The 12,087-nt window shown below is 38.1% G+C and overlaps 1 protein-coding gene across 13 annotated transcripts in view; it reads right to left on the bottom strand.

Annotated features, from left to right (window-relative positions):
- CTNNA3 (catenin alpha 3) overlaps window positions 1-11,490 on the bottom strand; it is a 482,801-nt gene extending 471,311 nt beyond the window's left edge. For 5 of the 13 annotated variants that reach the window (XM_072040367.1, XM_038181123.2, XM_072040371.1 and 2 more), the window contains exons 1-3: window positions 11,349-11,488; window positions 8,003-8,126; window positions 3,481-3,694 (exon numbers count right to left, since the gene is read on the bottom strand). In XM_072040367.1, the coding sequence (XP_071896468.1) occupies window positions 3,481-3,505 (25 nt within the window). In that variant the 5' untranslated portion in view covers window positions 3,506-3,694; window positions 8,003-8,126; window positions 11,349-11,488. Of the gene's footprint in view, window positions 1-3,480; window positions 3,695-8,002; window positions 8,127-8,493; window positions 8,931-11,348 lie in introns of all 13 variants that reach the window. The other 8 variants (XR_005266613.2, XM_013092210.5, XM_013092266.5 and 5 more) reach the window with 6 other exon arrangements.
- Window positions 11,491-12,087: the final 597 nt, after the last annotated feature.

Genomic DNA, 12,087 nt, shown 5'->3' with positions numbered 1-12,087 from the left:
CTATAGTTTATGTCACATTTTCAGAGTCACCTTGTAAAGTAGAAGATGCCTACACAAAAGCAACCAGGAAAGACACAGTCATAATTTAAAAGTTGTGGTGTTTTTTTTGTTTGTTTCCTTTTTTTGTTTGTTTTTTCTGGGGCAAATTAATTTTGTTATTCAAATACGATGGCACCATGCACCTGACTGATAAAAATACAACATGGTATATGCATACCCTGAGACCAATACTGGTTTATGAAACCATGTAAGTGATTTTCATTACCTGTATTCAGGAAAATATTTCCTAAATGCTTACATTCTAATATTTAGAAGTAACCACTTTCTCGTCAACTCTCCGTGGAGTCAACTCTCCATAGGTTGTTCCAGAGCATAGGAACAGATTATATAAATTAACACTACTCCTGAAAAACTGTCAGTGAGAGCCAGTCCCCATTAAAAAGTGGGCATAGCTACTTATTTACATGGAAGCATCCACATTCTGGCTCCATTAGGAACATTTCAATAACAAAATGGTACCAGGTGAACCAGCAACTAATTGCTCCTGGAAACCCTATATGGCAAGCACAAAATTGATGAAGCCAAAGGCATTACACTCAGGTAATGCATCTAAGCAGCACCAAGTTTTAATCCATATTAATTATTTCAAGTCTATTGAATCATTTTAATGAAGCTGCAGCCATCTGCAAGTTTTGCTACACAGTAAAGCAGGGCCTGTGATTCATTCCTAGACTTTCATCCCGTCACAGAACTAGACTTGGTCTCTCGATGAATTGAAATTAACACTGACATCAAGGCACAATTTGACTCATGACTAAAATATTCTGTTCAATTCATCCTTATCACAGCCACAGCCTTGACTATTTGTAAGGAGAGCTAAATTCAAGCAAGAAAGAGCGGGCAACTACCTCAGCTGGCATCCTGACAAAGTAATCTTAACAGTATCTGTTTATACTTCTCTTCTGCTAGGACTGCATTTATTGTTTCAAAGCTCAGCTCTTGTTTCTTTGAGTTCTAATTGCAATACAATTTTTGAAAACTGACAATGGCTTTCTAAGACTACAAAGCTGTACTGAGAATAAAAATGTAGGTTATGTTTGCACATTATCCTCATTTCTGTAGCTTGTGACTTCACCTTTCAATGTAACAGTTCTTTCAGCTTCACAAATCTGCAGTTAACTATACCACATGTACCCAAACATTAAAACACTTCAGATCACCTTTATCACTCAGTAGCATTCAGTCATAGGAAAGGCTATCTTGAATATGAAATGTTAAAAATACATGTTTTAAAAACAAAGTCATTGTTTAGAATAAAAGTTTTAAAATACCTGCTACACTTCCTGGCTTCTTTATATTGCATTCCTCTTCGATAGTTGTATTTGCATTCCCATTTAATAGCTGTTTAATGTGTCTCTTCCATAATACACCAGTAGTGCACACACTTTTGGTTGATACTGCAGTACTGGCACACAGAGCCTAAGTCATTTCTGTGCCTACCTGTCAGCACGTTGGTACACCCCGTATAACAAAGAAGCACCCACACTGCTGGAAAGTTTTTTGCTGCACTCGCCACTGAGTAAAAAGGCCATTTAATTCAATAAAAGACTCTCCTCCAAATTCTACAGGACTGCATCAAAACAAACCATATCCTTAAAAATAAGTCTTTTCTTGCTATATGCAATTCATGAATTTAGTGGTCCTCTACATCACTACAATGAATCTCCCTTCTACTCACACAAAAAAAGTTTCTTTTACATATGATATTGCTGGTTCACAATCCTCATCTTTGACATGATTTTCACAAGCCTCCCAGAATACAGGTACTTTCTGAAATCCATCGCAACAGTTGCAAATAGATTATTTTGATTCTGTTGTGAATTCTTTCTGGGCAAGACATGCATCAGTTGCAAGGGGACAAGTAAGAACTGGATATAGACAGCATTTCATGCTTCTACTGAGATTTGAAGAAACCACAAGATGATTGCCAGGTTATTTTTTCTGCACATACAGTCATGCTTTAATTTTGTAGAGACTTCAAGTCACTGGTAAAAGGGTATTAACAGCTGCTCTACTCAAAATTCAGAAGTTATACCTTTGCTGCCTGCAGCAAGAGCTGCCCCCTTTTCTCTCAGGGCATCCTCCCACACTACAGATCACCTCTGATGGTCAGACCTTTCATAAAATTTGGCAGAGTAAGTATAGTTTAATTATACTCACTTCCTCTTACTAAAGATCATTCTGCTCCAGCATCCTACCACTGAACAGTCTCAAATTTGCAAAGTGTTACAAATCCAATTGCATTTTTGAGGATCAGAAAAATCTCCACATGCTTTGACTTTACCTTCTGTGTTTTTAGATTGTTAAACCATAGCATGTTGCCTAATATAGGCATTTTTCTCCTTTGCTCCAGTCCTCAACTCAGCTGGCTTTTCAACTCAACAATGGCTCTTCTTTTTTTTTTTTCCTTGCCTTGAGGCAGGCTCATAAATTATCATTAACTGAAAATCAATTTCAAAAGCTGCTTTCTGGAAATTTTCATTATATTCTAAGGTATAATCTATTTAAAAGGTTCAATTTCTGATTTTAGTTGTTCCTCTCCCTACAATTCTAATGCTTCCTTTAAGCAGACAAAATAGGAAAATAAACTTGCAAGCAAATGCAGTGAAGAGTGCAAACTTTATATTGATACTCTGACCATGTATCTTTAACTTATCAATCTCTTTGTTAGTGTTATTTATCATATTAGTAAATCAGTATTTGATTTTTTTTTAATATAGTATACTGTGAGACAGAAAGAAAAATATGCAGGCAGTAACGATCATTCTGGGGCTTTTTCTGACATTTCCACTCAGAAAGTAAACTTCTGACCTTCCACAACTTCTTCATATAGCAAAGAAATGTTGGTGCATAACACACAGACGATTAATTTTTTTTTGAAATATATAGCTACTCCTATATTATATGCCCTCTAACTACAGCACAGATCTTGACTGTAAGATATTTTGGTAAAAGCCTGCTATAACCTCATACTTGGTTACATTAACCTTTACAGTAGGCAATTTCAGCACTGTAGACCAACAGCTCTTACAACACTTAGGATGTTAAGCATGTGTCACAAGATACAGTTCTGTCTCTGAAGAGCCAGAAAAGGAACCACCTGCACACTTCTACAAGTGCTGCAAACTTAAAACAAGAATTTTGTCTTGTCAGCAGAGGCATCCAAACTGAAAATGCCAAGTGTTCTGGTGTAAGAAAAAAAGACACTCTAAAGACAAGTGAAAATTTATATCAACCTGCAACATAATGTGAACATAGACATAGTCTGAAAACTGCAGGTAGTAAGTAAACTGTACACAGGCATAGATGAACTAGTCAGTGTCAGAAGGCAGAGCCAAAGATATTCTGCAAGTTAGGAAAAGTTAACTTTAGAACCCATTTCCTGCTAAGTCATTAGAAAACTAATAGCACATCACTCACCTATCCTAGAATACAAACGGTCCATATTCAGAACTAAAGCAACTGCCTATTAAATATCCTTGTGTTAGGAGCTTCAGTGCAACTGTCTGGCTCACTATTTGGCTTCTGAGGCATCTGCAAGGGACTGCCTTACAAGCTCTCCAGTGTATTTCAGGATGACTGACGGGACACAGCGGCTGCTGAAGGGGTGGCAGGGGGATGGGCATCCTTAAAGCTATATTCGAGTGCAGAGACATGTAAAAAAAGAAAAAGGTTAAAAACCCTTTTAATAAAAACAAATTTGAACAATTACATGACATGAAACATGCCATTACTCATACATCTGGTGCTTATTTCTTGCGATTTTCGGCATGGCTATTGTTTCCCCATATATTTTGGTTGTATGCCAACTTCTGTCTCAAGGCAATGACTCAGACTTTCGAACTGGACAGCAAAAGGATTCATAAGGCTCTTACCCAGTCACTTGGCACCAAATTTGTTTTCTTTGCCCCCCCCCGTTGTATGTTACTCAACACCAGCATACAATATATTATCCTATCAATTTCATAAAATGCATGGGCCTATAGGGTAGATAAGTATTTATGAACAAGATACACGTGCATAGCACACCTGCGGATTTCTAAGACATGATGCATTGCTGAGAGTATTTAAAAGAATGTTTTGTCTTTAGTTCATATTTATTACGTAATAGCTCCATCAATTGGTGAAAACACCCTTTTTAAAATTTGTAACCATTTTTTTCTAAAGAGTAAGGTATAGGAAGCACAAATCAGGATTTACAGCAGCAACAAAAACAGTGGCTGTATTTTTATTTAATCGTCTAGCTGACGCATGAAAAAAGATATTCAGAAACACAGGAATTCTCTGTTAAAATGTACTACTTGTGTTTGCAAAATAATAGCATGGACTTTCCTGTTTTAATGCCTGCTGTACTTCAAGAGCCAGACCACGCACTGGACTGGAACAATACTTCCAACACCGTGGGAGAATATCATTCATTTAACACTGGGGAAAATCCTTAATACACCTGGCAAATCAGATTTCCATATAAAGCTGTCAGGTTACACCCTAACTACTTCAGATTGTCATTTCTTATCGTTAGCAACAGGAAAAACATCTGCTAAAGCAAAGGCAGCACAAACAAAAGAATAGCCATAGAAGTGAAGAAGGTGGCAAGAATTGACTAACTGAAGGCTACTAACAGTCTTTGCATTTAGAAGTACATTTACAATGAAGTAGCCAAAATATATTTTTAATGCTGAGGGTAAAAAAAATAAATAAAAAGTATTTATTCTGATTTTTTTCACCCCTCTGTGTTTCATTCTTTTTAATCTTTTGGCCAACTTTAACCACATCTGAAAAACAGATGGAATTCCAATGGACACAACATTTCTACCAAATTTTTCAACATTGTTCTCAGCATAAATAACTAGAGATTATCACACATCATCCCTTAAAATGAATCTATCAAGAGAAAGAATGCAGTATTAGCCTAGTTCTTACTGGATACAGAAGAATCCACATGGTGAGGAACAGCTTGTGACTGAACTAATGGTGTGAAAAGCTCCAGTTAAGGTTTATAGAAAAAAATGTTTAAGATGGGGAACACACTATACCTCAGTCGGAGAACATGTCTCTTACAAAATGTCTGACATCTTGTGAGATACCAAGTTATGATTTTTCCCAGGATTGTAACATTCTGGATGTACTCTCTTTTCCTTGAGAAACAGTCATGCCTACTTTTCATATAGTGCATTCCATCAAAGCGCTTTTGCATGTAGAGGTCATCTTTCAGTACTTAAGTCAAGCAAAGAGCGTCCCCAAGAAATGTTATTTGCTTATGACCATACAGAACGCCAGTGGCAAAATCAGGGATACAACTCCCTAATCACTAGAGCACCTTACTCCTCCTTTAACTGTGGCCAGTAAAACAGGCTCAAGAGTAAAAAAACATTTCTGACCACAATTTGTAATATAAATCTAAAGAATGTAATTTATTCTTCGATACTCAGCTCAAAGTTTCTTAGATACTATTATTTCTTATTCTTAGTAACATCAGCTAACACATTCTTCTCCCTTAAATATACTATCAAAATTACTGCCTTGGGTGAATGCACTCTCTCACAGCCAGTTGCAACACACTGACGAGTTCTAGGAGACATTCCAGCAGAGGTGTGAATCGTATGGTCTGACCAGCTGCAGAGCAGTTGGCTTTGCACTAGCATGCCAGACTCAACCATGTGTCATGCCAGACACTTCAACCAACAACTATCCAGAAATGTGTGCTATGGTCCCGAGACTACAGCCTCAGCAAGGAAAACCTCCTCCATTGAGGTATCACTATAGAAACCTGCAGGTCTCACAGTGTTGCTATTTTATTAGCAGTAAACTAAATAATTCCCCTGATACCATTGAAATTCTAGAGGATATACACCACTGAGAACAGAATCGAAACACTCCTTGGTTTGTAGATACTGTAACAAACTTATATTCCTAACACTTCCCTGCAAGGTACATTTTCCCAGGAACTGAATTTTTGTGTCTCAGAACTACAGTTGTAATGTTTAAAATACCAAAACAGTATTTACTTCAGAAAAAAAGAAGGCAGCATGACATCAAATGGCACCATTTCATTCAAAAAGAGAAGGTTTTCATGAATATTTTACTAAAAGAATACAGAGTGGGTCTGAAAAAAAGGATATACATATATATATATATATGCATGTATTTTACATATGAACAAACCTCTGGGCTATTTTCATTGCATGCACTTTGACCCTTGAACAAGCACCCCTTTCTCTTTAAGTGGCTTCCAGTTCCTCCATGGATGGCTATCCTGTGCTGGTAATGATAGGTTAAGAAGGTTTGGCTTCAAGCCCTCCCCTCTGTTATCACTCTTAAAGTGTTTCTATCTCTATTCAGAACCAGAGACTGTTCAAATAAAGTTCAAGTTGACCTTCCACTAAAAATAGGACATTGTTCAGCTCATGGGAGAAAAAAAACACATCACTAAACAACAATTTCCATGATGCACTGTAAGATTTAATGTTTTTCCTGTTAAGTGTAGCTCCTCCATTTATCCTTTTTGTTATTTGTTGGGGGTTATCTACTACAACATTTATAATGTTTTGTGTAACAAATATTTATTTCTTACTCCATTGCAATGAGTTAAAAGATGCTTTTCCCCGTCTTTTTAGGGTTGCTAATTTTCAAAAGAGAATGTTTCACACCCAAGCGTTACCCATGATGCATCACCATCATGTACCATTTTATGCAACTATTTTCAAATTAATATAATCCGTAAAGATTTGTATTCTTCATCTTCTTCAGCAACCTGAACAGTTTAATTTTTTCCCTGCTGTCTCCTGACATCCAGGAATCAACCTCAGAAATAACAGTAGCACATAAAATCACTGTTTTTAAGTCATGTGTTCATTTTGAGAAATGCATGAAAAAAAAGAGAAACCACACCATTTCGGATGCCTGCAAGCAGCTCATCAGCCAGCACCTACAAAAGCGTTAACTAAAATAATGGGGATAAAGAAACAGTATTTAAACAAAACGGTATGCACGTACAGACCTATGATTTTAAGACACGTATTCATTCTTCCAGTGGGGCTCCAGGCACAGCAAGGCACCTTATTTCCTCTATTGACTCCAAAAACAATTTTCAAATCAAAGAGTGGCTCAGAAGAAAAACCCTACTTACCTGATGCACTGTTTCTGGTGAAACAGCTTCAAAACTATTGATTAATGATAATTCTGCCCCTTTTGACTCCTACGCTCATTCTAACACAATGGGCATTTGATGGAGAATAACCCCATAAGAATTGTTTTAAAATAAATTAATTTTCTAATACCAACCAATTAGGAATAGGAGAGAAGAGCAACAATTCATTACATACTTTTTCTAAATGCTGATCACCAGGCTTAATTCTTTGCTGTTTTAAGTCTTTGGGGCTTTACTAGGTCTGCACATACCTTGCATCTTTAATAAGAAGAATCCAAATACATTTTACATAACTGAAAACAGTCTTGGTATACATATTACCCCTCACTTAGAAACCAATCTTTTATATCTTAATAACAAATAATTGTATAAAATTACCCTGTATTTTCAACAGTAGGTGATAAATGTACATTTACATAAACCTTTCTAACATTATAAGCAAAATTCCAAGTACAAGGAAGTAAGTAAATCTTTGATAAAGTAAAAGCATTCACACAACATTTTATCTTTCTTTTAACAATATTCTGATATTGTTTTCCTGTTTGGAAAATACATCTACCCATTGGACACCTTTGGCTACTGGCTTGAAGTGGCAAGATCATCATTTTGAATATTTAGAACATGAAAAAAAAAAATCATGTTCAGAAGTTTTTTTTCTAGGAAGCATGTTAAGAAAACTCATCCTTTCTCATCCTTTTAACTCAGGCCTCAAAGTGATTATTTAATGACTAGTTTAACTCAAAGCCTCATGTTCCTTCACTACATGGAAAATTCATTTCTCTTTAATCTTACCTTTCAAATCAAGACTCTAAGACAAGATCCCAGAAACAGCTCAGTGAAGAACTCCTCTTGATGGTGCTTGACTTTAGAGGCACAGAGAGAGTGAGACAGCAAATGACTGCCTGCCCTTCCTTGCCTACAAAAAAAGCAGGAGGGGAAGAGTCAGAACGGGGAGGAGAGTATCCATTTGGGACCTCCTCCCAAGCTGTATGTTCCTGACATTACTGACAACTTGTTACTGAAAACAGTGCTTTAAAAAAGCCCAGGCTCATTATTAGTCTTGGAACATGTTCTGTCACTGAGCTTTTAGACATTCAATCAGATGCCATTGAAGCCAATGGTAAAGCCTCCTCAAAAATCAGTGAGTTTGAGGTTGAACATGGGAGGGCAAAATGGAAGAATGAAAGCAAAGGCCATTACTATAAAATTCAGGTCAAATACAGTTGCAATGTACATACCAGGAACTTTCACACAAAACACGATTTACGTGAGTTTTCATTTACCTTTGTATCACGAAACACTCCGAACGTATTTCCACATGAATAAACCCACGTTTATAATATTTTCCACCAAGGTAGCCATTTAAAACAGGTACAGTGAAGTTTTGCTAAATAAGAATTATAGCAGATTTGAGAAACTCAAACTGCATTATACAGAAATATGCATGTTCCAAAAAGAGAACGAAGTTCAAGAAGGACAGAAGCTGTTCAATACTTCTCTTAATTCTGCAAAAAAAAAACATCTATTCTACTGCTTAAGATTTTAATGGTTTTGTTCAGGTTTTCAGACAGTACAGGTTGTGTCAGGCTGAATTTTCTTTTTGGAAAATTTCAGCCAAAACAGTTTGGTTATTTTTAGTTGTTTTGGAGGTGAAAAGGGCACAGACATCCTGAAGGCTGAGGTAATCTGACACCAGCTGAAGAATACTGGAGGGACTCAACTGCATGAAAAAAAAGAGAAACCAGAGAAACAATGAGTACACATTGTGATTATTCACAGGTGAGGAAAACACAAGACTGGGATATACATTAAGAGACAGCACTGAGACAGTTGGAGGGGATGAAACAAGATCTATCTATTGGGCCCCGTCATGCAACAGCCAACTGACTTCAGTAGCACCTTCTGCACTTAAAAGCTGCACAGAACATTTAAAAGTTGGGTAAAAGGTGATACTGTATACAGAACTTCCCCCCTGCAACAGCTTCAAACATTACTCATAGAAACACAATAAAATTTTCTAGATGAAAAAATCTTTTTCCAGATTCTTTATTTTGGGGAAACATACCTGATACTGTTATATTAAACCTACTATTTCATTCGTAATTCTTTCCCTTCCAAATTTTAAGAATCGACCTGGGAAGAAGATCTTTCTTTTTTTCCTCTGTTCCAACTCATGACTTTCAACGGCATGAACAACAGCCAGAGAAGAGAGCAGCTACACTAATTAAGATTCAACTTCCTGAGCACCGTGTCAAAACTGCGATGTTTTGAACCAAGCTTAAGTATTACTAATTGCTGTTAATCAAAACAGATTTTCTCAGCATTTCTAAATTCCTATTTACTTCATAAAAACATTATTGAAAGTTAAATTTTTTGAAACAAAAAAGCAAGTCACTTAATTGCAAGATTCAAAATAGGCAAGTGAAATTTATCTAGATATTCACTATACTTTTGGATCTTTATAACTGCATCAGTACTTTTTTTCCAGAAGTCAGTAACTGTGTTGGTGAACAGAGATCCTCCCTATTTTAATAATTACATGAGTAAGAGTTGAAGGAATTAACAGTTTTACTTCATGTTCTTTGTCCTGCCATTTGCATTGTATCATGTGGAATGGAATTCAGTTGACTTTGTTAGCGTTTAAAATGGCACAAGATGCTTAAGACATTTATCTCACAAGCACCCAGTATGCCGTGGGTCTGCCATAGACCTCAAACATGAATGCCAGGGCTGAATACAAGGATGCTGTAAGAGACCAAAAGCATCTAACATGGCTGTACACACCCACTAATGGGTGATAGTGAAAATGGTGAAGGGCCTAGAGGAGAAGACATGAGGAGCGGCTGAGGTCACTTGGCCTGTTCAGCCTGGAAAAAAAGGAGGCTGAGAGGAGACCTCATCACGGTCTACAGCTTCCTCACGAGGGGGAGTGGAGGGGAAGGTGCCGATCTATTAGTCACAAGTGATAGGACCAGCGGGAATGGTGTCAAGCTGAGGCAGGGGAGGTTTAGGCTGGACATCAAGAAGACGTTCTTCACTGAAAGGGTTCTCACACGCTGTAACAGGCTCCCAAGGGAAGCAGTCACTGCACCAAGCCTGTTGGAGTTTAAGAAGCTTTTGGCCTGTGCACGCAGTCATATGGTCTGAATTTTTGGGTAGACCTGTGTGGTGCCAGGAGTTGGGCTCGATGATCCTTATGGATCCCTTCCAACTCAGAATATTCTATGAATAATCATTCTTAAGTTGTCTTTACCTCAACAAATCCTCCCAGAAAGTTACTGCTATAAAGATTTTTCATTAAATCTTGCATTTTACTGGTTAAGAACAAAAAACTCTTCAGTAGCAGGCACATGTTATTACAAGTAAACATCGCCAATTTTGAAGTATATATCTAAAAATATTTTAACAGCATGAATTACTGTAAACCACTATATATGATACTCTACTTTTTCACCTTGGCTGTCTTCCAGATTTCCGTAACAGCCTTCTTGTAAAAGAGGCTCATCTGAGCCTCTTTCATGTACAGTATCTATTGATGATTTTTAGTTTCTCATTTCATAACTTTTACACCCTACCGAATTTAATCATCTGAATTGTACACCTAGATTATCTTTCAGTAATTTCTCTGGTTTTTATCTGGTTCTACAAATTTTTACTTGCCAATGCAATCTGATGGCATCCAAACAGAAAAACAGATCATCACCACTTCAATAGCAGTCATTTTACTGTGAAAACTCCACTAAACGTTATCATGAAATAAAATTTGGAATTTGCTCCTTTTTCTGTATTTCATTTACTGTAAACATGGTGTGTGTTTAGATATGTGGCTCCCTCAGAGCTCCATTTCCTCTTCAGTAAGGGATAAAATTCACATCTTTGCACCTGAGAGCCTTACCAGATTATATATGAAAGGGTCTGTATGAACCAAAGCCCATTAAAGATACACTCACCCACGTCCTAATGTGCCTGCCCAGCTCCCTGTTCGCCCCTCACTCACCCCTTACTCCCAGCCCTCATCCTCCTCCACAGAAGGCTGCAGCTGCTCATGCCCCATTCCCTGAGGTAGACAGAACCTCCCCCCCCCCCCGCAGGATGGGCGAAGAGGAGAGTACAGGGAGAAAGGGGGGAAACTCCCTACCATCCTCCTCCTCCTCACTCAGCTCTAACTCGCGCACAGACCGGAGCAGAACGACGACAAAGCTCGCTGCAACCACAGAGACGAGGACGGCAACGGCCGACGAAGCGCTGCCGCCCTGTGAGGGAGCAGCTCTGCGCACGGCCCCACCCCAACGGCTCCCCGCACCCGCCTCCACAGCCCACAGCTTTGCACACGGCCCCGCCCCAACGGCTGTGCACGCGCCCGGCATGTGGTGCTCTGAGGAGACTCCTCTCGGCCATCGCGGTTTGCCCGCTGACAGGTAATTTTCTGAGGGAATGTCCCTCACGTAACTTGCCCAGCACTCGCCAAATTGCTGTTTCATTAAAAAAGGCTTCTAATTTAAAATCCTGAGAGAAATAGCTTTTGTGTTGCAGCATGTTTGCAAAGGGTGCCCACCAAGAAAGCTATTACCTGAGGGAGCTTGTGGGAAGACCTGGGGCTGCAGCAGTGTTTCCAGTCCCAGAAAGTGCAAAATTAAACTTCCATGAACAGATGCCATTATTGGCAACTCAGTCAGATTCACTTCCTCATGGTAGCTGTTGAGAATTGAACGTGTAAACATGCATGGAGCCTATTTGTGTTGTTTGTTTTTTTTATGGTCAAATGATATGTCGCAGTTTGTGTAACACTCCTGACATAGAGGATTTTGTCAAGTGATAGATTTTTCTCTCTGTTTTACAAATTGTTATAGTTTTTCTCTTTGGTTCACAAGGTTCTA

This window comes from Anas platyrhynchos, chromosome 6 (genome assembly GCF_047663525.1).
Source record: "Anas platyrhynchos isolate ZD024472 breed Pekin duck chromosome 6, IASCAAS_PekinDuck_T2T, whole genome shotgun sequence".
Taxonomy (NCBI): Eukaryota; Metazoa; Chordata; class Aves; order Anseriformes; family Anatidae; genus Anas; species Anas platyrhynchos.
The sequence above is the reverse complement of the archived record's forward strand: the minus strand, read 5'-3'. Positions and strand labels throughout refer to the sequence as shown.